This window comes from Nyctereutes procyonoides, unplaced genomic scaffold (genome assembly GCF_905146905.1).
Source record: "Nyctereutes procyonoides isolate TBG_1078 unplaced genomic scaffold, NYPRO_anot_genome, whole genome shotgun sequence".
In the NCBI taxonomy this organism is placed as follows: domain Eukaryota; kingdom Metazoa; phylum Chordata; class Mammalia; order Carnivora; family Canidae; genus Nyctereutes; species Nyctereutes procyonoides.
In genome coordinates, this window is record NW_026575051.1 from 7,054,918 (window position 1) to 7,082,174 (window position 27,257).

Below are 27,257 nucleotides of genomic sequence, written 5' to 3' on the forward strand. Positions count from 1 at the left end.
GAGAGGCTCAGCCAAGAACCAGAGAGGAAGGGACCTGTGTTCAGAATTCTTTTTAAATGTCCACAGGGAAATACCTATGGCCTAAATAGAAGTCTTTTTCCATTTTCTGTGAAGCTTCTTATGAAGAACATGCACAAGTCACCTCTCTTTTAGAGGAAGGCATTGCAGCCTTTTGGTTGCTGACACAGGCCAAGATTTATAAGAATGCTCTTGGTAGCTGAACTATGTCAAAAATAAAAGCTCTTCTAATGCTGAGTGGTTTCTCCATTATGTGTTATGAGATTCATGCTCATGTTGATGACAAATATAGAAATCTGTGTTGGGCGTTAGTTATGCCTGTAAATAGTCAGAACTGAGGCCTAAATTGAAGAAGTGACAGCTCCTGATTTCATATCCATATTAAATATGCTTTATCACGGAGAGAAACAAGTATCTAAAAATAGAAGTATTAGCCAGGTGATATTTTGACCCCTCAAAAAAGGAGCCTAATTTTGATCCCTAAGGTGGTAGTGTCTTGGAATTTCAGTGTTATTTGCTATTGGACTTTATCACATTTTGCAATCTTGATATTGGGTGTTTTGTTAGTTTCTTAATATATTGGAAGCTCTGTTTTGGTTATTAGGGTTCTGGGTGAGAGATCACATCTGAAAAACTGAAATCAAACACTTAACGGCTCAGAATCTTTTTTAATTCCTTGAAACATGTTTTTATTCTCTACATAAGTAGCAGAAACAGATGTCCTAGGTTGAAATCATGACTGTAGAGTTGATTCCACTATCTCTTGCTTTTATTTACTTAAATATTTAACATTTCGTTGAGAATGTGCTAAGTGTCTTACTGATACTAATAGTAGTGCAAAGTCTCTGCCAGACCAGAATAAGCCAGTTGGCACACGAGAAAAGTATGGAGAAACTGGAAATTATATTAACCTTTATTAGGGTCATTGTTTTGTTCTATACCAGTGGTTCTCAAAGTATGGTCTGAGAACCTTTAGAGGTCTCAGAGACCCACTTGGAGTTCTTCCTTTTCCGGTTGTGTATCTGTGGAAGGGTGAATTTTATTGATAGCCCTCATTAAAAATTGAATGCACATGCAGATGTGAAAATTCAGAAGTCTGTTAAGACAGATAGCTTTCATAATTTTCAAAAAAATGCATGTTTTTTTAAAAGATTTTATTTATTTATTCATGATAGACATAGAAAGAGAAAGAGAGAGAGAGAGGGGTAGAGACACAGGTAGAGACACAGGCAGAGGGAGAAGCAGGCTCCATGCCAGGAGCCTGACGCGGGACTCGATCCTGGAACTCCAGGATCGCTCCCTGGGCCAAAGGCAGGCACCAAACCGCTGAGCCACCCAGGGGTCCCCAAATGCATGGTTTCTTTTTCTAAAGCAATATGTTTTTATGTTGACCTGTAGTTATTTTTATGAATTTTAAATGAAGTTATATTTTTAAAATTTTTCAGCTTTAATTTTATTTTTTATATATTTTTTTAGATTTTATTTATTTATTCATGACAGAGAGGGGGGCAGAGAGAGAAGCAGTTCAGCTTTAATTTTAGATCGGGTACATATCAATAGATATATCCCACATAAGCAGAAGGTCTTTAGTGTCCTTAATAATTTTTAAGTATAAAAAGATCCCAAAGGGGTGCCTGGTGGCTCAGTTGGTTAAGCATCTGACTCTTGATTTTGGCTCAAGTCATGATCTCAGGGTTCCAAGATCGAGTTCCATGTGGGGCTTGCCTCTGAATATGGAGTCTGCTAATCCCTCTCTCTCTCTGCTCCTACTCCACCCCACTCCCTTGGTGTCTCTCTCCATCTCTAAAATAAATTAATAAAATCTTTAAGAAAAGGGGGTGGGCCCCAAGACCAAAATTTTTGAGAACTGCTATGCTAGATCAACATGTAAATATGGCAAAAATATTTATAATAGTTCCATATCCCTTCTGAATAGTTATGTATGTTCAGTAATTGCTTTGGCCTGGATCATTTTCATTCAGCAGTAAAAACTATTTTTGAACACCAAACATACTAGATTACTAAAACAAGTACGACTTTGCTCTTGCCCTTGAGGCTCGTTCCATATAAGGCCATTGCTGGGTCATGAGAGACTATTTCTTCAACATACATCCCCTGCACCCAGCAGGATGTCCACTTTAACTCCTATAGAAGAGTCCATCGGTACTAGGCAAATGGAAAACATTCCTGATTTCATTTTGCTTGTAGTGTTGTTCCCAGGGGAAGGTGGTGTGGGAGAATTTTAAATTTTATTTCTATTGAGCCAAATAGGCTAATAAGCATACTCACATACAAACATACACTAACATTTGCAGAGCTGCCCAACACTATAATTATTTTGGGGAGCAGGATAGAATGGTAATGAAATTTTGAGAAGCCCTTTATAAACAAAATAGATAGCAACCAATAGCAACTTCTGACTCACTTTGAAAATCCCCTTCTCATGAATTTAGCTGTAAATGATGTGAGAGATCACACAATAAATTAGGATTAGAACTTCTGAGAGATTAACACTTAGATTCTGTAACAAGCTTTGTAAATGGTTTAATTTGGAGGTTTCATTTGGAGAAATGGGAGGGCTATTATCTGTGCTGAAGATTTTCTGTAAACTTAGATTCTCACTCATTATATCTTTACGTATCCTTGTTTTTAATCGATGGTGCTTTTCAAACTCAATTATGTAGACAGATTAGGTGTGTTCTTTCTGATTAAAATAATTCATGAATTGTAGGTTTAAGGTGAGGTTGGAGGATCACCTTTTCTGAGGGAGATGACTTATTTTCTTGTGCTTTTTTATCTGCCCCTGATACTCATTTCTTACTGTTTGTTTCTTACCATTTACTACTTTAAGTCTCTCCATGTGTCTATTGTAGGCTTTTAAAGAAGGAATATTTTGCTAGTGAAGAAATATAATTTCTTTGAATATTTTTAAAAGACAGTTTTACATTCATAATATGGCCAAATCAGGAGACAAGTAGAGTTCATTTTACTAAGCCTGTTGTATAGGATTTTGGGGTTTTTGGAGGGCTTGGGTTTTACTTTTTTTTTTTTTTTTTTGAGTTGCCTCATCAAAAAATTATTGATAAGATACTATAAATCTCTTGAGAGGGAGGAGAATCGTAGCTTTTGAATCACCTTTTGAACACTGAGCCTAGAAAAGTGAGAATCCTGCACAGTAAACAATGTGCAGATTATGAGAGAGTGGAATTGACAAGCTGGTTAAAAAAAAAAAAAAGGATGATGCATTTCTAATTAGCCCATAGCGTCTTTAGTTGGAAATTAATTAGATACTGTTATGTAAATGTCTTGTTAATTAAGTAAGAATATTGAAGTGTTATAAATCTGCAAAAGGAATGGCTATTTTTGTGTATTAATGTTTTGTAGATACCATGAAAGAGCTAAGAGTAGAATATTTGTTTGATTATTGAGGTTTTGGAAATTTTTAGCTGACTGACTCCTTGACAGTCCATTTTTCCTAATTGATGTACTTTACCACATGGTATAACTGCAGCCAATGAGGGCTATGGATCCAGGAGCCAAAAATAACCAGTCAGCACAGCTGTTTTAACAAAACCTTTCTGAGTAAATTGTTGATCTCTATTATTTTCAAGGTTAAGGAGAAATACTATTTTTCTGTATTTACTCAGCCTTAGATCTGGAGTGCCTAAGATGATTGCCATCCTAAATGCAGTTGCCTCCAAACATGTGTACTCTGTTTCCTCCCGGAGACATAGTCTCCAACACCTAGTCTGTTGGGTTGACTACTACATGGGTAGGCTTTGAGGTATTTTTTTTACATGCTCAGTAACTCTACAGGAGACTGACAGAAAATTCAAGAATTCTGCAACTTCAGCTTGAAATATGAGTGTTGATAATTAATGGAATACCTTTATTCACCCCTGGTTTTGCAGATTATAGTGAATTTAGTATGCAGATTTGACCCCTGTCTTCAACTGTACAGGGCTGAAATTAGTAATGTTTCTCCAAGAAAAATCCACTACCCTATTAGAAATGCTATAAAGAGTTCTTGTTGGGAATATAGCTGAAGAATTTTATTTCATGCCATTCATGTGGAATTGCAAATGCAATCCATAGTGCTACATTATGTATCACACGTTTAATACAAGAAGAGAACATCCCTAGAAGACAAAATAGTGTATTCAGACTTCTGCTCACAAACCACAAACTTGCAAATTCCAGATTATAAATTCTTAAAACTTAGGAAAAAGTCTTTTGAATGTAATATCAAATGCAAAATTATAATCTGTCAAATATCTTCAGATACTGAAGAAATTTGAAAAAATCAGATGCTTTAGCAAAAAGCATTTTTAATATGCTTTAGCAAAAGAAAGCAAAAAGTACTCCTAGTGATTGGCTAAATGGTAGTTCAGGTTGGTTAATCCTGATACCATTTGGTTCAGAATCTCCAGAGACCCTGTCATTAAATAAAGAACTTTGTGTTGTTGTTGTTTTTTAATATTCAAAAACCCAAAAGTTGCCACTACTGTAGGCTAGAGAGTAATGGTGTGAATCATTCTGAAAATGTAAAGAAATACATTTCTTTTCCTAACTATGATCACACTGAACACATAACACAGATGCACATACACATAAATCACATTCGTTTATAAAACCCAATTATAAAGAGGCTTCCTCACCTTGCTCTTTAGTTATTAGCTCTGTCTACCCTGCTGCTTGGGAAGAAGAGGATATAGGGCCAAAAGTAGGAGCAGGGTTTACAGTGACTTATTGGACCATATGCCACCCTTCTCGGGCATTAGAAAGCTCAATAAAGAAAACTCCACTCCCTTCCTTAATGGACCAGGTGCCCTGACTTTGATCCTTACTATCAACTCTCAAAGTTATTTTGTTTGCTTTAACCACATGGCACCCATGTTGTATTTTTTGTTGTTATTGTTGTGGACAAAAACTTGAAAAGGTTTCTTTTGAATGGTCTTAATTTTCTGTATTCATTTTACCAGAGTTGATTTGGAATTACAGATGGTCCCTGACCTAACAGTGGTTCAACTTAGGATCTTTATAATGGTGTGAAAGCCATATACGTTCAGTAGAAACCATACTTGAATTTTGAATTGGGATCTTTTCCCGGTTTTCTTAACAGTATATGGCACGATATCCTCTCATGCTGGGCAGCAGCAGGGAGAACAGCTCCCAGTCAGCCTTACCTTCACAAGGGTAAACACACTTAGAACCATTCTGTACCCATACAACCATTCTGTTTTTCACCTTTAGGACACTACTCAATAAATTACATGAGATATTCAAACTTAATTTAAAATAGGCTTTATGTCAGATGATCTTGCCCACCTGTAGGTTAATGCAGGTGTTCTGAGGAGACTTAAGGTAAGCTGGGCTTAACTATAGTATTTGGTAGATTAGATGTATTAAGTGCATTTCTAACTTAGGCTTTTCACCATATGATGGCTTTATCAGGACATAACTCCATTGTAAGTTGAGGAAGACCTATAATTGTGTACTGGTAGCTATAATGTCCTATGACTACTCCTTTTGAGAGTATAGGAATTTTGTTTGACAGCACAATTAGTGTAGAATATATGTGCAGTGCTCATATGCATCTGTTTTGGATTTTAAAGAGTTTCATAGGTTATAGTCTACCAGACCAAACTTAATTCCAAGCTCTCTGTTTATAATACTGTCCAATTATCAAAGCTGGGTTTTTTTTTTGTCAATGTGCATCTACTGCTTTTATTATGATAATTATGGTTGTTAGCTGAATGAGAACAAATAATAGCTAAAAAGTTTTCAAATGATAGAAAAACACATTTGGGTAAGTTATGACACAATTGTTTGAGTTCATAGACAACAGAAATAGAAATTTTTTTTTGCACCAATTGCAAATGCAAAGTTAACGATAAAATCAAGGAACTGAAGGGTTGAAAGGGGCCTTAAACATATTCACTATCTTAAATTTTAGACAAAAGAGCTGAGAATAGAAAAAAAAAACCACAACAAACCCAACATATACACCATAACAGTCTTTTATGACTTCCAATTTTAACTCTTTTCTAAAAGCATTAAGGGCACTGAGACCCTTATTGTAGGTTATGTATCATCTCCTCTTTGGCTATGAGGTGTGTAGTTTTGTTAACTAGAGACATCAGTGAGTTCAGTTTCTGAGACCAGTCATTTAATAAATTATTTGGATCCTTGGGTCTCTGGAAGTTGATAATTCCTGCCAACCTGTCTACTTTAGCAAAGATGGTCTTGTTAACTACTAGATTTGAAAGAAAAGCTTCTGACTCATCAACAGACAGATCGAGAAGCTGAGCCATCCTCTTCATTGTTATCCTGGTGTAATACTTGGCCATTATTCTAATATTATGTTCCACGACTCTGTTCTTTAAGTCTGTCCACCTCCTTTCGACTTCCTCTGTAGAACCAAAAACATCAGTCGCTGGACTCTCAAGAGACCCTTTCCTTAACTCCATCCCATAGTCTTCAACAAGGGTGGACCAACGCATGAGCTCCATTGTAGTAAAGAGTTTTAAAAGATCCTTGTATTTAGGAATTTCTTCTAACTTCTTGTCACCACTTATTCGGTGAACCAAATCTGACTGTTCGTTGTCAAAAGGAGCCAAGATCACATAGAGGACAACACTTTTCAGAGCCTGTTGCCACTTTTCACTTTCTGCCTGTATACAGGGAGTATCATATATTGCTCTGTAGTGCTTACAAATAGACAAATAGGATCCCTCATGTTGATCCAGCTGAATCATTAAGTTATAATATTTCAACTTTAATTTCTCTGTATTTTCTTCCTGGAAAAATTTGGTGTTAATTTTCTTGATGATTTGTGTACGAATGTAATCCTTCACAACTAGGCAGAGCCTCATTTGCTCCAAAATAAACTCCACTCGCTCTTTCTTTTCCATTGACCCATAGGTTTCCACCTGTAACTCTTGTAAAATGGAGGCTGCCTCTTTCACGTCACCATTTTGCTCTTTTATAGTTGCTAATGTCTTAGTCGAGCACGTTCAATTTCAACATAAATCTTTCCTTCTGTTACCATTCGCAGAGTATCAATTAACCGAAGTTTGATTGGAAGGTCTGTGATTTCCTCAACATAAGTACAACACTGTTGAACCATTTTTGCAACAGCTTGTTTTAACTGACTCCGTCTTTTTGACAAAAGCATAATATTTTCATTAAGTAAATCCCATTCTTTAGCCTCATAGCACATTTTCACTACTGCAACTAAGATGCGGGATGTAGACACCATATCAGAAGCAGTACGGGTCTGTTTCTCCAAAGAGAGAAGGGTTTCAATGACTTCTTGAAGTCTTCCTTCCTTGGCCAGCTTCTCGCACTCGGGCAGTCGCTGATCCACTGTGGCGCTGTAGTCCACTTCCATCTTGACGATGCGCCCATCAGCCCGCTCCGAGCCACCGTCCGCCATGGTCCCTGCCTGAATGTCCCTTGATGTCCCCCTGCTTCGGCCACCACTCGTCACCCACACCGGAAGCCCAAAGCTGGGTTATATTATCACTGATACTTACTCATGCTGTCAGTTTGTTTTGGCTCAACTGTGGTTCTATTTGTACTTTACTATAATGTAGTGAATACATTGGATTGGGTTGTTATTTTAACAAGCTCTCTGGAGAACACTTTCATGATGATGCATGTTGAGATATGCTAGGTAGCCTTAAAGTTTTTTTTGCATATTTGCCAAAACCTATAGAAATTCATTCATTAGAAATTTTAAAAAAGGACCAACTCTCAACCCACAGATTGAGGTAAAGATTACCTTTGTGAATATGGGAGCGTTAAGTCATGAATCCCAGCTAAATTTCTTTAGGGATTTTGAATTGGCCAGTTTCTCCCTTCTCTCATAATTTTACTGGATGAATTATTTTATGTCCTTTGAAAAAAGTATTCTGGAAGTTATGCTGCTATTGAATCTTGTGTTCCGTGCAGTTCACCATTTAGTGGGTACTCAGTGATGTTGGCCAGATGTTGAGCTGGGAGTTAAAGAAAATGTTACCAGAGATTGGAACTGACTGGGCTGTTAATATTTACATTGTGTTCAGCTGGTTTTAAAATGTGCACTAAGATCACTTCCTATGCCCACACCTATTGTTGCATCAAAATTTCCATAGTCTGGGTTTGGGAATCTCTATTTTGAAAATGTTCCTTTGAACTTTCTAGATTCTGGAAATATTCTAATGTTTTTATCTGATGGTTGCTACATAAAAGTGTGTGGGGGGGATCCCTGGGTGGCTCAGCGGTATAGCGCTGCCTTTGGCCCGGGGCATGATCCTGGAGACCCGGGATCCAGTCCCACGTCAGGCTCCCTTCATGGAGCCTGCTTCTCCCTCTGCCTGTGTCTCTGCCTCTCTCTCTTTCTCTCTGTCTCTCATGAATAAATAAATAAAACTTTAAAAAAGTGTGTGTGTGTGTGTGTGTGTGTATCTGTTAAAACCTTTCAGTGTGTGTGGTCTATATATACAATGGAATATTACTCAGCCATTAGAAACAACAAATACCCACCATTTGCTTCAAGGTGGATAGAACTGGAGGGTGTTATGCTGAGTGAAGTCAATCAGAGGAGGACAGACATATGGTTTCATTCCTTGGGGTAATATAAAAAAAAAAATAGTGAAAGGGATTAAAGGGGAAAGGAGAGGAAATGAGTGGGAAATATCAGAGAGGGTGATAGAACATGAGAGACTCCTAACTCTGGGAAATGAACAAGGGGTAGTGGAAGGGGAAGTGGGCAGAGGGATGGGGTGCCTGGGTGACGGGCACTGAGAGGGACACTTGATGGGATGAGCACTGGATGTTATATGTTGGGAAATCGAACTCCAATAAAAAAATATACAAAAAAAAAAACCTTTCAGTGTGTCTTAAATAAGATTGACACACTTAATTCCAGTATTTAATTATTACTGTAGTGTTTCAATTTAAAAAAAAAAGGTTTTTTTAAAAAAATGCACATTACTCTCCTGATTTCATCAAGCAGCTTCCAGTGGTTACTTAATAAACACTATTAATTGCTCACTGTTCACATAGTCATGACCCGAGAGTAGATGACATAGTGGGTCTTGGCTCCTGGAGCATAAAATCTGGTGATAGAAAAAGTGATACATAATATAAAGCTTTATAGTTTATATAAAGTCTTTTTGTACAGATGATCTCATCAACACTGTGGCTTATAGGCAATTTACTATGCCTACTTTTCTGTTAAACTTATCCAGGATTACTCAGCAAGTAGGGAGTAGTTGCAGGACTTTAAGTCTTCTCTAACAGCCTTTAATTCCCCCAGAAATAAGAATGCTTCAGACAACAACAGCAAAAACCAAAATCAAAAACCTCACATGGAGGCAAAAGCTAAAGTGTTTTTATGAAGCTGTAGAAGCCATTGTCCAAAGGGTTCTGATATGGGATTTGTGTCAGATTTTCCTGCAGCTCATTGTCACTCCATGTTGCCTATTTTTCATGGCACGGTTGCCCATTTGGACTCTGGATTTTTGTATGTGAAGAAGCTTTCTCTAATGATAATGATGTCTGTAGGAAAATTTTTCAACTTAAACGCTCTTTTTGCCTTTCTTTCAGTTTATTCTTTGTCTCATTTTCAAATTCTTGAGAAGTATTTCCAGGTGATACTGGCCAATGGTGAATATCATTCTTCTGATTACATTTAGCATTTATTATTTGTTCCATATTCTTTGGCAGGCACTTGGTCATTTCCCATTCAACTCTTTATTGCTGTCATGTATTGTTCTTTATGTACACAAATTTTGTCTTCCTAAAAAGATTTATAAACTCCCTTTGCATGAGACTAACCCATGGAGTGGCAATAGTAGGATTTTCTAAGTGCTCTTTGGCGTTAACAATACACTTGCTTGGTTTTTCCTCCCTTTTCCTGTTTACTCTCTGTGTCTTCATATACCCACTAAAGTTTGCTGCTGTTATGGCCTTGGTATATGGCTTTGGAAAGAGTGTACTAATGATTAACTTCTTAGGTGGGATCTCTAGGTCTCTAAACCAATGGGTTGGTGACATAAACTCTGGAATAGGGCTCAGAGCTCTTTCATCCTCCCTTTCTTTTTAATGGGTAACTTCAGTGATAAGTTTTGTCATAGTTCGCATACAGCTATGCCAGGAAACCATGTTTTCCTTTGCTAGTCATTATCACCCAAGAAGCCTTTTCAAAAGAATATAACATTTGCCTGTGTGTTGTATTCCTTCATGATCATCATCACTGCCCCTCCTTGGGCATGTTAAGAACCATTGATATTTTGTTATACAGTAACTTCAGAAGGTAGGGCATGGTCCCCAACATTGGGAGGGTTGGTGTATGTATCAATATCAACTTAAGAATTTGTTGGTGGTCCTGATTCTGCAGCGTGAAATTACTGCTTTCCAAAACTTCACCCAGTAACTGACTGTATCTTGTGCATACTCTTGAATTATGCTTATCCACCAGATCTCTAGATCTCTGGGCTCACAAAGATTCCATAAAAGGCCTCTCTTCTTGTCATATTCTTATAGTTAAACTAAGTGTTCTTCCTTGTTCAATAATGCTTTATTAGAATGATCCTTTTTTTTTTTTTTTGGTAAAGCAGTGTTTTGTTCCATATGGTGTTCTCTTTATTTTTTTTTTAAGATTTTATTTATTTATTCATGAGAACAGAAAGAGAGAGGCAGAGACACAGGCAGAGGGAGATGCAGGCTCCATGCAGGGAGCCTGACATGGGATTCGATCCCGCTTCTCCAGGATCACGCCCTGGGCTGAAGGTGGTGCTAAACCACTGAGCCACCCGGGCTGCCCTGGAGTCCTCTTTAAAGAAGACTAGTTTTGCAATAAATTCAAAAGTGGGGTAACCACTGAGATCACTTTCAGAGGGAGTACTCCTGCTTATTACTCTAGTGAAAAACTCATCTCCCCAAACTTATTGGTAATTTCCTTGCATCTGGATTAGAATTCTAGTTAAAATTTTATCCTTAATTTATGAACAGTATGAAATTCCATTGTTTTTTTATGAAAAGCACGTTATGATATAGAAAGAATATGGACCTATCGTCTAAATAGCTGGACTAAAATTAGGTCGTTAGAATTAACTACTACCACCACCACCACTACCACCACCATCTCCATCTTTGGAGATGCCCCTCTTCATGCATATTTGCAGGTTTATCCCTGCCTTTGAGGTTTCTCTTTATCCAAGATAGCAACTTTGGGCATGTAGAAGATATGTCCTGACTGATGTGCCTGCCTCTCTTTTTCTAGGTGGGCCATGCACAGACACAGCTCATGTCTCGTTAATCACACCAACCAAAAGATCCTGTGGTACAGGTACGTACATCATTCTTACCTGGATTCATGCTTACCTGGATTCTTTTTTTTTTTTTTAATTTTATAAATTAATTTTTATTGGTGTTCAATTTACCAACATACAGAATAACACCCAGTGCTCATCCCGTCAAGTGTACCCCTCAGTGCCCATCACCCATTCACCCCCACCCCCCGCCCTCCTCCCCCTCCACCACCCCTAGTTCATTTCCCAGAGTTAGGAGTCTTTATGTTCTATTCCCCTTTCTGATATTTCCTACCCATTTCTTCTCCCTTCCCCTCTATTCCCTTTCACTATTATTTATATTCCCCAAATGAATGAGAACATACACTGTTTGTCCTTCTCCGGTTACTGTGGCCAAGTTCAAAAAGGGTGTTGCCTGAGTTCTCCTCTGGGATTTTGATGGAATCTTGTCTCACATTTAGATCTTTCATCTATTTTGAGTTTATCTTTGTGTATGGTGCAAGAGAGTGGTCCAGTTTCATTCTTCTGCATGTGGATGTCCAATTTTCCCAGCACCATTTATTGAAGAGACTGTCTTTCTTCTAGTGGATCGTCTTTCTTCCTTTATCATATATTAGTTGACCATAAAGTTCAGGGTCCACTTCTGGGTTCTCTGTTCTGTTCCATTGATCTATATGTCTGTTTTTGTGCCAGTACCACACTGTCTTGATGAACACAGCTTTGTAGTACAACCTGAAATCTGGCATTGTGATGCCCCCAGATATGGTTTTCTTTTTTAAAATTCCCCTGGCTGTTCGGGGTCTTTTCTGATTCCACACAAATCTTAAAATAATTTGTTCTAAGTCTCTGAAGAAAGTCCATGGTATTTTGATAGGGATTGCATTATATGTGTAAATTGCCCTGGGTAACATTGACATTTTCACAATATTAATTCTGCCAATCCATGAGCATGGAATATTTTTCCATCTCTTTGTGTCTTCCTCAATTTCTTTCTGAAGTGTTCTATAGTTTTTAGGGTATATTTTGAGAACCATTTGAATGGTAAATGGTTCTCCAACCTTTTATTTTCAGGTTGTAGGTGTCCTTCTGTCTAAAATGAGTCTCTTGTAGACAGCAAATAGATGGGTCCTGCTTTTTTATCCAGTCTGAAACCCTGCGCCTTTTGATGGGTTCATTAAGCCCATTCACGTTCAGAGTTACTATTGACAGATATGAGTTTAGTGTCATCATGATATCTATTTAGTCCTTGTTTTTGTGGATTGTTCCACTGAACTTCTTCTTAAAGGGGGTTTTAAGAGTCCCCCTTAAAATTTCTTGCAGAGCTGGTTTGGAGGTCACATATTCTTTCAGTTCCTGCCTGTCTTGGAAGCTCTTTATCTCTCCTTCCATTTTGAATGAGAGCCTTGCTGGATAAAGTATTCTTGGTTGCATGTTCTTCTCATTTAGGACCCTGAATATATCCTGCCAGCCCTTTCTGGCCTGCCAGGTCTCTGTGGAGAGGTCTGCTGTTACCCTAATATTCCTCCCCATGAAAGTCAGGGACTTCTTGTCTCTTGTTGCTTTAAGGATCTTCTCTTTATCTTTGGAATTTGCAAGCTTCACTATTAGATGTCGAGGTGTTGAACGGCTTTTATTGATTTTAGGGGGGGATCTCTCTATTTCCTGGATCTGAATGCCTGTTTCCCTTCCCAGATTGGGAAAGTTTTCAGCTAGGATTTGTTCAAATACATATTCTGGCCCTCTGTCCCTTTCGGCGCCCTCGGGAACCCCAATTAAACGTAGGTTTTTCTTCCTTAGAGTGTCATTTATTTGCCTTAATCTGTCTTCATGGTTCTTTAATTGTTTATCTCTTTTTTCCTCAGTTTCCCTCTTTGCCATTAACTTGTCTTCTATGTCACTCACTCGTTCTTCCACCTCGTTAACCCTCGTCGTTAGGACTTCTAGTTTGGATTGCATCTCATTCAATTGATTTTTAATTTCTGCCTGATTGGATCTAAATTCTGCAGTCATGAAGTCTTGTGAGTCCTTAATGCTTTTTTCTAGAGCCACCAGTAGCTGTAGAATAGTGCTTCTGAATTGGCTTTCTGACATTGAAGTGTAATCCAGATTTTATAACTCTGTGGGAGCGAGGGCTGTTTCTGATTCTTTCTTTTGAGGTGAGGTTTTCCTTCTAGTCATTTTGCTCAGTGCAGAGTGGCCAAAAACAAGTTGTATTGGAACACGGGGGAGTATCACTGGTCCGTCTAGCTGGTCTTCTGGGGGAGGGGCCTGCTGTGCTGATTTTCAGGTGTTAGCACTTGGGGGAGCTGCTCTTCCCCTGCCTGCTGCAGGGCTCAGCGGGGGTTGTTTACCCCGTAGGGCCCCAGGAGGAACAGCAGCAGTTGCTATGGCAACTCTGGAAGCCTGGATTCAGCCTCCGCAGGAACTACGGGGCTCGGGGCTCTCGGTTCTCTGTCCGCAGGGCCTGGAGGCTCCGGGGCGGGGCCGCTGATCTGCTCAGCTCGGGGCAGGAGCGTCCTCGCTGTCCTGGGCCCTCCAGGCCTCTGCCTGTCCCGGGGGAGGCCGGATCCTGGGCTGTGTCCCGGCGCCCTGTGCTCCGGGGCCTGCGCTGTGGGATTCGCGCTCCCGCCCCGCAGCTCCCTCCCTGGAGCCGCTCCCGAGCCCCTCCGAGCTGCTCCGGTGCGCGCTGCAGCCCTTAGGGAGCTCCGCGCACTCTCCTGCGCTCGCAGGTGTCTGTTAGTGTCCCAGGGAGCCCGAGGGCATCCCCGCTCTCCTGGGTCCTGCTCCAGCTCCTTGCGAGCCCCTTTCCGCCCGGGAAGGTTGGTGCAGCTCCTGCTTCTCCGGGACGGGGCTCTCCTGTCCTGGGGACACTCGCCCCGGCCTCAGCCCGGCTCCTCGCGGGGCCCCTCCCCCTCGGAGGCCTTTTGTTCCTTTATTTCTTTTTCCCCGTCTTCCTACCTTGATAGAAGCGCGGACTCTTCTCACTGTAGCATTCCAGCTGGTCTCTCTTTACATCTCAGGCCGAATTCGTAACTTTTCAGGATGGTTTGAAGGTTATCTAGGTAATTTGGTGGGGACAGGCGATTTGGGGACCCTGCTCTTCCGCCATCTTGCCCCTCCCCTCTTACCTGGATTCTTCACAGAAATTAGCTACTGGTTTTAACATGGTGTCTTTACCAGGGTACTCTCTAATGTCTTTTATCAGTTGTCCAATGAAGTATGTGCTAAGTATTGGGAGTGGAGGTGGAGTGAACAGGAGTCAGAGTTGTGCTCTTTGAGGTCAAATTGAGTTAATGCTAGCAGCTAGGTTCTAAAGCTAGAACCAAGAAGATGGACATTAAAATCTACCTGCTTCCTAATGTTTGAAGAATATTATTAAGGCATGAAACATACAGGTAATTGCCTTGTTTCTGGCATGTGTCTAATTTGTCTAAGCCTTGGACCTACTGTAAAAACATTATTTAAATAATGGAGCTGGGGGTGAAAGAAGTTGTACATATAGATAATCAGTGTTTTAACTTGACAATTATAACATCCTAATAGTTTTAGAAAATTATTTTCTCCCATTCATCTTAAAGCCATGGTGTATGCTGAAATCTTTCTTTTTAGATGCATGGAATCCTCAAAACATCTTTGTGCATCTGTGACATTTTTATTAAACATGAAGTCATGGATCTTGTAGATTTCTAAAGAGCAGTCATAATGCTCACTGCTCCCTTAGTCCATAGCTTAATTTATTTTAAGCAATATTTGCCTTTTCTAATAATGCTGCCTGCTATTTAAAATACCTTAAAGATTATATTTGGAAGAGTCAAAGTAACTATGTTGTTTTTCTAAAAGGTCACAGTCAGTCTTTTACATAACTTAAAAAGTCCTTTTAACTCCCCAGTAGAAATAGCACAAACTATTTCTGTGTACAACGTTAAACTGAAGCCCCAGTCCCTTTAAATGCTCATAGTTTAAACCTGAAACAGGCCTGTCCTTGCACAGTTTCAGAGTAACGTCCAGATATGAACTCTAAGGAATTTAATTTTACTTTTCTATACCAGTTTTGAGACAGGGTGTATATAAGATAGTCCTGGCATGCTTTCATCTGTCTTTGTGCCCAGTACCCAGGGTCCCCTGGGTAGTTCCTGGTTGAGATAGAAGAGAGCTGTGCCCTGAGGTAAGGGCCATCCTACACCCACTCCACCTAGAAGCTTGAAAACACTCAGAGCCCTTTGATTTCACATCCAACACTTCACATGCACAGTATGCTTCAGTCTTTCTTTTTCCTTTCAGTCTTGGCTCACAGGGCAGAATTTACCACTGGCCCTACTAACATGTTGAGGTAGTCAAGCAATGGGCCTCAAGTACATTGGGTTATCCTGAGAGACTTAGAAAGGAGACTTATGTGTGCAGTGTAGACACTGAAACTAGTAGGAATCCTTCCTACTGAATATACTTCTGTCCTTCATTTTCTGGGCATATCTCATTCCTCTCTTCTGCTTCCATACTATTTTATATATCTAAAAATAATAACAGCATTCATTGCATGCTTACTGCATTACCAGGCACCATTCAATATGTTTTATACACATGCTCGTTTAATCTTCAGGATGGTTCTGCAAGATAATTCATCTTCTTTTATAGATGACAAAAATGGGCTATTCAGAAAGTTAAGTAGATTTCCTGGGGTGGTAATATTGCTAGTAGATAATAGAGTCACAACTTGAACACAGATTTTTCATTCTTTTATTAAGCTTTTAAATTTAGTTCCAATATAGTTAACATACAATGTTATATTTGTTTCAAGTGTACAATATTTCAAGTGTTCAACAATTCTCTACTAACTTAGTGCTCACACTAAGTGCACTCTTAATCTCCATCACCTATTTCACCCATCCCCCTACCCATCCCCTCTGGTCACTATCAGTTTTTTGGACACAGATCTTTCAGATACTAAAGCCTGTGGTGTTTTCCACTACATAATACTACTGCTTATTTTATTTAATTACCTTAATTACCTATACTTCCTGTCAGAGAGTGGAAAAAGAATGTCATTGGTGAAATGTGGAGAAAGAGAAACAAGATACTGAAACACCACATATTGTGAAGTAGTTTTAAAAATGTAAGTTCTAAAAAAAAAAAAAATGAGTTCTAGAAGCAGATCAGATGTCAGATTCTAGCCTAGCCACTTACAAAGTGTGATTTTGAGCAAGTAAGTTAACATCTCAAATTTTATTCATCTCTAAACTGGAATGACAAATCTATCTCATAGGTTTGAGGTAAGAAAGGTAAGAAAGAAAGAAAGAAAGAAAGAAAAGAAAGAAAGAAAGCTCACATAATAGATGTTTAATAATGGTAGCTGCTATCATACTATAGTCATTAAAGATTATAGGTGGTGTTTATGTTGTTGATACCACATTAACATGTATTTTAGGCAGAAAGAAAAGTAAATTAGAAGTTAATGCATTGCCATATCTAGTTTTGTTAATTGATTTTATGTTGCTCACATTCTTTATTGCATGTCAGTACTAGGAGCTGAGGATAATATGCACATGATAAGGGAGACATAGAGCTCTCAGTCACACATTCCCAGGCCTCCTTTTAGGTGAATACATTCTTAATTAGAAAGAGATTGAGAATTTCTGGCTTGGAAGGAAATTAATGCAACGCGCAGATCATCTCCTGAAAAGCCCGAAGGAAAGTTGAGATTTCTTAGCGTGGACATTAAATAAAGGCCATCAAGTTCAGCCTGCTGCACCACTCTTTTCAAGAAGCCTGCCTATGCCCCCTCAGACTCCTTGAGCTTACACAATAGCCCTGACATCTAGAGGACAGAGCCTCCTGATGTTCAGAGGTAAATTAAATGATTTTCTTTGAGAATCACAGGCTGACTGTCTTTGTTTCCATCTTTCTGTCCTGGCATGAGCAGGTTGCCCATGTGGGGATTCTGGGCATTTTTCCTATGTATCACCACCACCTACTTACTATTATGTTGCTGGAATGTCTTGTACTGTACTCTTTATGTCTGGGTCTTTAAGAGAAGGACTCTGTGCCTGTAACATATGCCCTGTAGTGCTTCTACCCCAGTGGGTACAGCAATAGTAGTTCTAAAGAACTCTCAGACATAGGCTTCAGGCATAGATGATCACTAAATAATTACCTTATAACCACACATTTCTTATGAGCCATACACCAACTCTTCCCAGCCAATCTATCCATACAAGTTTGGACCTAAAGCAGCCTCTAGCATAATAATGGCATAATAGGGACAACGTAGGTGGCTCAGTTAGTTAAGTGTCTGACTTGTGATTTTAGCTCAGATCATGATCTCAGGGTCATGAGATTGAGCCCTACTTTGGGCTCCCTGCTGGGCATATAGGCCTGCTTCAGATTCTCCCTCTTCCTCTCCCACTCCTCCTTCCTCCTCCTTTTCTAAAAAATAAAAAATAAATGATGTTATATTAGAAAAAGGATACTTAGGCTGGAATACAGTGGTTCTTTAAGTCAATGATCTCTGAAGAAGGACATACAACATATAGATTGTGAGTTGTGGGGAGAAAATAGTAAAAGCTTTTCATCTCAGGCTTTTAACATTTCTATTTTCCAGATTCATTTCATAATTTTAAACCAGCAAGTACACATAGGAATATATATGTATATGTTTTATGTATATACTATATATATAATTTATATATATATACACACACACACACACACACACAGTTTTTTGGCAAATATTAAAGGTACATAGCTGAGTATGTTAGAAACATGTGTACACTCAAAAAAGGTTAGTGACCTCTTCAGTAAAGTGGTCATTTTCTTTTTAGTACTTTGACAATTAGTTATGAAGATTAGCATTAGACTCATTATTATATGGCTTTAATACGTTAAGGCCTGAATGTAAGCCTGAGTGGTTGCTTATGTCTCTTTTTTCAAGTGAGTACTTTTTGATCAGAGGGTATTGTAATCAGAGGGTGTAAAGTGGTTGGTCTGCAGCCATCAAAATGAGAGAGGGAACTCTTTTTAAGAAATTGCTTTGTTGAGAACTGTGAGTCTAAGAAGCAGATCCCGAAAAGAAGCAGTAGTGGCAAATGAAAGATCAGTTTGTATTTGTGAGCTAGGTGAGAAGGACTTTTCTTTAGATGCTGGCTTTTAGCCACATAGCACTATTAACATTTAAACTCTTTGTAATCTTTAGATGGAAAAAAAAGAATGCACTGTGATCATTGTGGTATTTAAACAGAGAAAAATGAAGTACAGCTGTGGGTGGCTTTGTTGTGCAAAGAGTTGAAAAGTGCTGCCAAGTCCTAGGTTGCTTTTGGTTAGAATGTGAGAGTTAAAGCATTTCATACCTTCAGATTACTAGAGAGACCTTAAGTTTCTTCCAAGAGCTCAGAATGTCTTGTACATGTTCCCTTGTTAATTCTCACAACATTCTTGCCAAGAATGAGTATATTGTGAAAGAAAAGAGTTCACTTTCCTTGGCAGCAGATCACCAGATTTCCTTTTGTCCTTCATCTTTTCTATCAAGCTATACCTTAATCTGACCTATGGTCATCTCTTCGGACAATTTTATTTGGAAGGTATTTGGATATTTAGGTGAGTATCTATGGGAGGTCATACTTTTATATTTAAAGTGCCTTGTAGGACAAGAGGGAAGTTTGTTGCCTTTTCATAGGATTTCTTGTTTAAAGACTGGTAACTTTATAAGTTTTTACAGAGTTACAACTAAAGAAATAAGTTGTTTTGTGTTTCATTTATTGGAGCTGGCTATTGATGAACCTTAAATTTTAAGCTATAATGGACAGAACCATGTCCTCTCTGAAATTATTTTGGAAAACTAATATCTCTTCACTAGGATCCTAGAAAAGTAACTCAAGGACCCTGATTCTTCTAAGTGGGGCCTTAACCAATTCTTTGCTCTAGGCCCTATATTGAATATATGAAGGGATAGACTTTTTAGCCTAGCAAAGGAAATTGCTCCTTTCCTTGTTCACCACTCTTTTGTGCCTTTGTCTTTCTTTTTAATTTTATATTCCCTTTATTTTTTTAAAAGATTTTATTTATGGGAAGCCTGGGTGGCTCAGCAGTTTAGCGCCACGTTCAGCCTGGGGTGTGATCCTGGAGACCTGGGATCGAGTCCCTGCATGGAGCCTGCTTCTCCCTCTGCCTGTGTCTCTGCCTCTCTCTCTGTGTGTGTGTGTGTGTCTCATGAATAAATAAAATCTCTTTTAAAAATTTATTTATTTATTTATTTGAGAGAGAGAGAGAGAGAGAGAGAGAGACTGAGCAGAAGCAGGGGGAGGGGCAAAGCAGACCCCTGCCCAGCAAGGAGCCCAACGCGGGGCTCCATCCCAGGACCCTGGAATCATGACCCAAGTCGGAGACAGATTCTCAACTGATGGAGCCACCCAAGTGTCTCATAGTCCCTTTATTTCAGAAATTAAAATAAGGAAAAAGTCATAGGGAAGCTTACAGACTTGATACTATCAAACAGCCTTTTGGTTTACCATATCTATATTCACTTTTACTCTTCTTCCAGCAAGTATTTTGAAAAATAATACTTTTCTCTTATAGAAGTGAAAAATGATGGTTTTTAAATGCTGAGTATATGTTAAAAATGTGATTATAGTTAGTAGAATAGCAAGTAAAACAACCATTTGTGGGGCCATAAGGGAGCTGTAGTATTGCCTGAGATGAAAGCAGCTGGGACTAGAAACTGTCCCATTTAAACATCAAGGCAGGTTTTTTCAGAAAGTATCATCAATTCCACTCTATTATAAGAAGCATATTAGTTCCATTTAACTATTTATCCTTTGTCTGCTTTCTTTTAAAACTTTTCTTTTTTCTTTATTCTTTTTTTCCATTCCTTTTCCTTTCCTTTTTCCTTTTGCTTTTCCTTTTTCCTTTCGAAAGCCCATGTTAATCCTTTGGGATTACCTATTTTTCTTTTAGTGTGATGAACAGTGACATGAACTAGATACCCTTGTATTGTTCATTGTTTCCTTTTTACCCCCAAACCTCCTCTGACTCACTTCTCTCAGACAAGCTGCTTGTGATATTATTGTCTGTTCTTACAAAGACAAGGGAAGAAAACCCCCTTTCACCTGGGAGTTAGGAGAAGATTGATGTGCTGAACACTTACATATCAGTGTTCAGAAGCCAGTTAAAGGGGAATGTTTCATTGTTGTTATATTACCAAGAGGTTTATATAAGATCTTCTAAATTGGTTCAGAAGCTAAAGGGTGGTAGTGTTAAATCAGAGGTGGCCCCATAAATCTGAGAAATACCTACAGTTGTGTGTTTTATCTCCTGGTACAGTCTAAATATTCATGGAAACATCTCAACCAGCTGTATGGGTCAATATTATATACTATTAGGTGACTCTTCGATATAAGATGCTGTGGAGCTTTAAAGAGATGTGGCTTTGGGTATGAATTCAAGTGTAATTCATTTCTCTGTTTCACTCTTTCTCCTTGGTCTTTCAGATACAGCTTTTCCCTCAGGTCTGCAGTATCAGCATTTGAGACAGAAAATTAGAAATTTGACCTACTTATGTAATATGCAAGTTCCCATCAGGAGACTATTAAGGAAGATATAAACCTTTCATTTTTTATTAGCATTTAATGTAACCATTGAAGAAAGATCAAAACAGTAAATCTGTCATGGCAAAGAAAAAAAGATTAAAAAAATGTTTTACCTTATGCACTCATCATCTTGGGTCCTAAAAAAGTTCATGTGATTTCTAGGGCAGAGGACAAAATGGATACCAAATATTTGGCAAGATTGCAAACATCTCTCTAGTCTAAAAGGTCTGCCTCCGTGTGTTTTACTATAGAAAACAAGCCACAGATTATCATGGTATGCCTTAATGGCTGTTTACTGATACTATGTGGTTTTTGGCAAGTAGGTGGGTAACTGGGAAAGGAAATAACCTGCTACTTTCTTTTGTGTTGGTTTTCATCTGCCTGAGTTGTTGCTTATATTAAAAAAGAACAGAATGAAGTTGCAAAGCACTGTAAAAACAGATGATTTGATATAATTTGATAGTCGATTTGTAAATAATAGCAGGTGACTTTAAAAGCACCTCACATGATATATAGATTCCAGAACAGGTTAGCGAGAGCTTACCTGCACCTTGTAAATGAGAGTTTGATCCCATTGCCACCAGTTGCTGTGGTTGCATCATAGGCCAGCTAGACATGTAACATGTAAGTTTGCTGGACTTGAAACAAGCCAGAGGCTTGTTTTAGAGGACTTGTTTGAGTTTTGCTCATAATAAGCAGTAGCACCTCCTCTGAAAAAAGACTGATCTCTTGAGTATCAAGCCAGAGCGCCAGTCTTGTCAAGAGGTATTTTTGTGCTTGGTGGATATAAATATACTCCAGTATTAAAAAGAAAAGAAAGTGTGATGAGATGTGCTGCTCTTTTGGATGTGTATATATGAGAAGCCTAGGCTTTGGTGCTGAGCTGCTTGTGATCCACATGCTTTGTGCAAATTCAGTTTGCTCACATCCTTGAATGTAGTTACAACTGGTGGGGAGGGGTGGTTTTGGTGGGGTTTTTTTTTTTGCATTTATGGTCATTTATTTTATCATAGCTTGCACTCTTACCAAGGAGAAAAGCTTTGAACTTCTATTAATTTAGCTGTTCTATTGTTCCACTGGGGCAAAATGCCTAAGCCAACAGTATTTAAAAAGGGTATCAGGGAAATTTATTAATACCCCTCTCCTCCTTTTAAACTTTTGGATTTGGAGAGGGTAGATCTGGGGGTGCCTTTCAGGTGCTGCTTCATAGCACATGTGTGCCTGTTAGAGGGCAGCATGTTAGAACCTAGCTTTCCCGAAACTGTCTTACCAGAAGGAGCGTGATAGAGCAGCCACAGAACTGCATTATAAATCATCCAAGCCTTGCTATGATACTGCCCATTAAGGAGACTTTTTTTTTTTCCACCCTACTCAGTTCCTGGCTGTACTAATAGAACAGCGCATCAAGCAAGGCTGTAAATAAAAGTTATTACCTAATAGGTGGGTACTGAAGTGGAACGGACGGAGCTGAGGCATGGAGGCCTTATTACTGCTCATCAGCAATTATAAACAGGATAAAGTGTCTGGGACTTGCGCTGATGCAGCGAGGCTAATAGAGGCTGGGAATGACACTAGCTGTGATAGGATGATGTATGCTGATGGTTTTTTACTGCCTCATCGTGATGCTTGCTTCCAAGACAAGTCGTGTTATCCGTTTTCCTGCTTGCTCATCTATCTGAAGAGACAGTCCCATTGCCTGTTCTGCCAGCAGGTGGACTGGCATTTATTCCTCATACCTGTGTCTGCTTCTAAGGCACTCCCCTTGTGAAGAGTCTTAAGTATTTCATAATCATGGCTGATTAAAGCTGTAATCTTATTGTATTGCCTGTTGTCATGGTTATATATCACACCTTCAGAAGTGGTTGCTTATGTGTAATATAGGACCAGCTGAGACACTGTAATCAGTCAGCCAGTCCAGTACTTTATTAAAAGACTACTGTGACAGAGTCCTGTAGTAAATTCTATAGGAACATACTAAAGAACTGATAAGAATGTATGTTGCCCCTGGCAGCTTATGCCATAAAGAGACAGAAAAAGTCTAGAAACATAAACATACAACTAATTCCAGCTTTAGAAAGCAAGAAACGTAGCTAATGTTTATCTTTTTAAGTGAGGACAGGGAGGGGATCCCTGGGTGGCGCAGCGGTTTAGCGCTCGCCTTTGGCCCAGGGCGCGATCCTGGAGACCCAGGATCGAATCCCACGTCGGGCTCCCAGTGCATGGAGCCTGCTTCTCCCTCTGCCTATGTCTCTGCCTTTCTCTCTCTCTGTGTGTGACTATCATAAATAAATAAAAATTAAAAAAAAAGTGAGGACAGGGAGGGTAAATTATGCTAATTATTACAAATAAATATAATACTAATGTAGCCTTTTTTTTTTTAAAGTATCTTCCTGATGAAATGCTTAAAATTTAGTTCCTTTGATTCAGTAGGAACGATAAGGGGACCCTGGAATGTGGAGCCAAAGTCTAGCAGTAGGACTTTGCTTTCTAGTAAATGGAAAACTGCAAATAGGACTTGGCAATGCTTTTGTGTAGCAGATAAACACTTAATACTTGGGAAAATTGAGATACAGCTCTGTTCAACTTTGATCACTCAGCTTCACTAAATCATAGTAATTAGACCTTTGAGATAGGAGAAGTCTGTAGCACAGTCACAGAGGAATGCTTTGAAAAGGGCTTACCAGTTTGATCCAGGAGTTTATGAGCATTTGGTAGTTGAGTTGTCATTTGTGTCTTTAAATGAATACACCCCTTTATGCATTACCTTCAAACTAACTTATCAGGAGACTTCCTGCTGTTGGAAAAATTGTGGTTTTTCTATGGAGTTCTTTGATGCCTTAAGTTATGCATAGGTGTGCCTCATTTTAAAGAAGCTTTAATATAATCTCAGTATTACAAACCAGATGAACTAAGAATTAATGTTAAAGGAGAGTTCTTCAGTCTGTAAAATGTCATTGTGCTAATATGGATAGGTGTTTCCTTTTGCATATAAAGCAGTAATTTGACTTGCCAATTCCTGCTTATCCCATTTTTTTCAGAGTGTTTTGTGGATAATGGCCAGTGGAATAGAAGGAGAGAGATAAATTTGAGAAAAAATGTTTTAAAATAATAATAGGATTTAATGGCTGATTAGAGGTGGCTGAAGAAAGAATATGAAGTTGAAAAACTGGGGAACTGAGAGAAGAAAAAATATGGCTGATGGCAGGGGAAAGAGTGGGAAGATAAACTGGTTGAAACTATTTTCAGTTTTTGATGAGCTAAATTTTAGGTTGTCGTAGGCACTCCAATAGAAAATTATAAATATAGGTCTAGTTTGGAAATCACTAATCTAGAAGCAGTGATTAAGGGTATGAAAGTGGATAAGGGAATGAATACAGAACAACAAGGGGCTACTAAGGGCTCTACTTGGGGGGCTAGGAGAGAAAAAAAGAAACCAGTGAGTTAAGGAAGCTAAAGAAAGGAGAAAGTTATATACAGGATCATGAAAGAGGCAAGAGAATAAGGGCCAGGAGGTACAAGGACGGAGGAAATTGTTGCCTATGGCTATGAGAATATCATCAGGAAACCTGAAAGAGGGATCCCTGGGTGGCGCAGCGGTTTGGCGCCTGCCTTTGGCCCAGGGCGCGATCCTGGAGACCCGGGATTGAATCCCACGTCGGGCTCCCGGTGCATGGAGCCTGCCTCTGTCTCTCTCTCTTTCTCTCTCTGTGACTATCATAAATAAATAAAAATTAAAAAAAAAAAAAAAAAAAAAAGGAAACCTGAAAGAAGTTCGTGTGACTTCTTTTGGTGGGAAACTAAAGCCTATGAGAGGTCACTAAAGAGGGACTTTATAACCAGGAAATAAGAGCAGGAGACAAAAGTCATTCAGTTAAGGAGTTAGATGAGACATTAAAAACCAGTAAGTAGTGGTGGTTGGAGGAGAAACGGAGTGAGACATTTGTTGACATAGAGGTGTTTAAGATAGGGAAATATTTTGCCCTTAAGATACAAAGGAAAGGATAGCCAGCCATCTCACCACTGGGTATTTTCCAAGGAATATAAGAACACTGATTCAAAGGGTCAGTAAACCCCTATGTTTATTGCAGCATTGTTTACAATAGCCAAATATGGAAGCAACCGACATGTCCATTGATTGATGAATGGATAAAGATCTGTGTGTGTGTGTGTGTGTGTGTACACACACACACAATGAAATATTACTCATCCATAAAAAAAGAAATCTTGCCGTTTGCAGTGGCATAGATGGAGTTACAGGGTCTAATGCTAAGTGAAATACATTAGAGGGAGTCACATGCTATATGATTTCACTCGAACATGGGATTTAAGAAACAAAATGACCAAGCAAAGGGGAAAAAATGAGAGAAAGAGAGAGAGAGACAAAGACAAACCAAGAAACAGACTCTTAACTCTAGAGAACAAACTAATGGTTACCAGAGGGGAGTGGGGGTGGTGATGGGGTTTAAGGAGTGTACTTGTCATGATGAACACGCGATATATGAAACTTTTGAATCACTATATTGTGCGCCTGCAACTAATATAACACTGTGTGTTAACTAACTGGAATTAAAATAAAAAAAGACACAAAGGGAAAGATACATGGAAAGGGAAAAGAATAGAAAATATTACAGGAGAAATAGAAGAGATACACAAGCAAGATTATTTAGCGGTAGAAACCCAGAAGCTTTAGTTGTCTCCAAAAGTATAATGAAAGCGATACAGATATAGATAAATAGATTTTTAGTGGACAGACAGCTTGGGTGTACTCTTATCCCCTAGATTTCCTAAGAACCACAATTTTGTCTTTAAAGCTACTCTTTCCTTTTGTCTTCTGGTGACTAAATCATAAATCACAGTCCTGACTTTGTTTCAGAAAACCTTTAGTTCAAGAGGGCTAAACACTTTTTCTTACCCCTCCCCCAGACCCAACTGAAATAAAAGCACAAAAATCGCATTTAGACTGAACCCCCTAAAATAATTATAATCGTCTGTGTTTAACATAACCAACAAAAGATTTTCATTTTTTCAAAAGATCTTAAACAAATTTCTAGACATTGTAATGGGAATGGTTTGAGGCTGAAACTTGGTGACTTGCAGGGATGGCAGCCACTATGTGCAAAGAAAGTCATAAGAGAAGCAGAATGAGAAGCAGAGCAGAAAACAGGGAGCCACTGAAGATGTATTTGTAGAATGAGGAAAGGTTAGAGGTTGGCCATTGAGAATGGTGGGCTCTATTAGCAGACTATGTGGGTTCCCCTTCCAGTTTCCCCTTTCAGTCTGGCTGGAAAAACATACGGAATCAGAAACTGGTGATGAGGCCCCCAGGCCAAGCAGATTGGTGAAGTCAAGGGAAATGGAGAGAGCTGTTAACGGCACTTGTTTGAATGCATGAAGGCTGTGAATGACAGGAAGCCCAGAAAACTCATTCTTAAAACTGGACTTTAGAACTGGGAAAATCAAACTCTTTTTGCTTTTTGTTTCTGGGCTTAGTTTTAAAAGTAAAAATTTTACTTTTGTGTGTATTGGTAGAAAGAAATTTCATAAGCTTGACTTCCAAAAAACAAACAAAATTCATATCCTGAATTCTTCTCTAAGCTTTTATATTATAATTGAGAATTCCTCTTCTTTCTGGGGCAAATCACAATTTAGGAGCCACCTAAGGTTGATAGTTTTCTTGTGGTTAAAATCTTGATAAAAAGGCTGGTTATTGTGTTCAGACCAACAACATGAGAGAACGTCAGCCAATATAAATTCAGTTCTTTATGATTAAAAATCAGACAGTTTAACCTTGGAAACATTTTTGTTTCAAATTGTGGGGGTTTCAAATTGTGATTAGCTATCTGAACAACGAAGTGCCTCTGTGGGCTCAGTTAACCAGCCTCCCACTACATAGGTATAATTATTTTTAGTGCATACAGACTGCTATAAAAGCTTATTTGGCCTTATGCTCCCTGCCGCTCTGAATTCTCTGTTTCATTACCAGTATCCACCCACAGAGTTTCGGAAAGCCATTCCCAAATAGCAGAACCACAACTCTGAATTTTAAATAAACTTCATCTCTATTAGCTCAGTGGACAGGGTAATTAGTTACATGCTATGCGTTGCCCACATCCATCTACCCCATCAAAACTTATTAAAAATGTATACATATATAAGCAAGAAAATGGGGCATTTAACTCAGATTGAGTTAATTTTTCTGTTACTTTAGCATGAAATAAAGAAAGAGAATACAGAAGAGAGCCTTTTAAGATTTTTATCTTGAATGTGGGCCAGTATTTACTTGAAAAAATATATTGGGCACTGCTACCTTTTTTTTTTTTTAAAGAAAATGTTGAACAACTCTTTCCCAAAGATGTTATTATAT

The 27,257-nt window shown here is 38.8% G+C and overlaps 2 protein-coding genes across 2 annotated transcripts in view; one reads left to right on the forward strand and one right to left on the reverse strand.

Annotated features, from left to right (window-relative positions):
• ZFAND3 (zinc finger AN1-type containing 3) overlaps positions 1-27,257 on the forward strand; it is a 330,560-nt gene that overhangs the window by 255,825 nt on the left and 47,478 nt on the right. The window contains exon 4 of the mRNA XM_055330430.1: positions 11,291-11,356. Within this exon, the coding sequence (XP_055186405.1) occupies positions 11,291-11,356 (66 nt within the window). The remainder of the gene's footprint in view (positions 1-11,290; positions 11,357-27,257) is intronic.
• On the reverse strand, positions 6,040-7,513 carry LOC129512868 (26S proteasome non-ATPase regulatory subunit 12-like). Its single transcript, XM_055330428.1, is given in 2 exon segments — positions 6,040-7,027; positions 7,030-7,513. Coding segments are annotated over 2 exon segments (1,362 nt in total). The 5' UTR covers positions 7,457-7,513; the 3' UTR covers positions 6,040-6,092.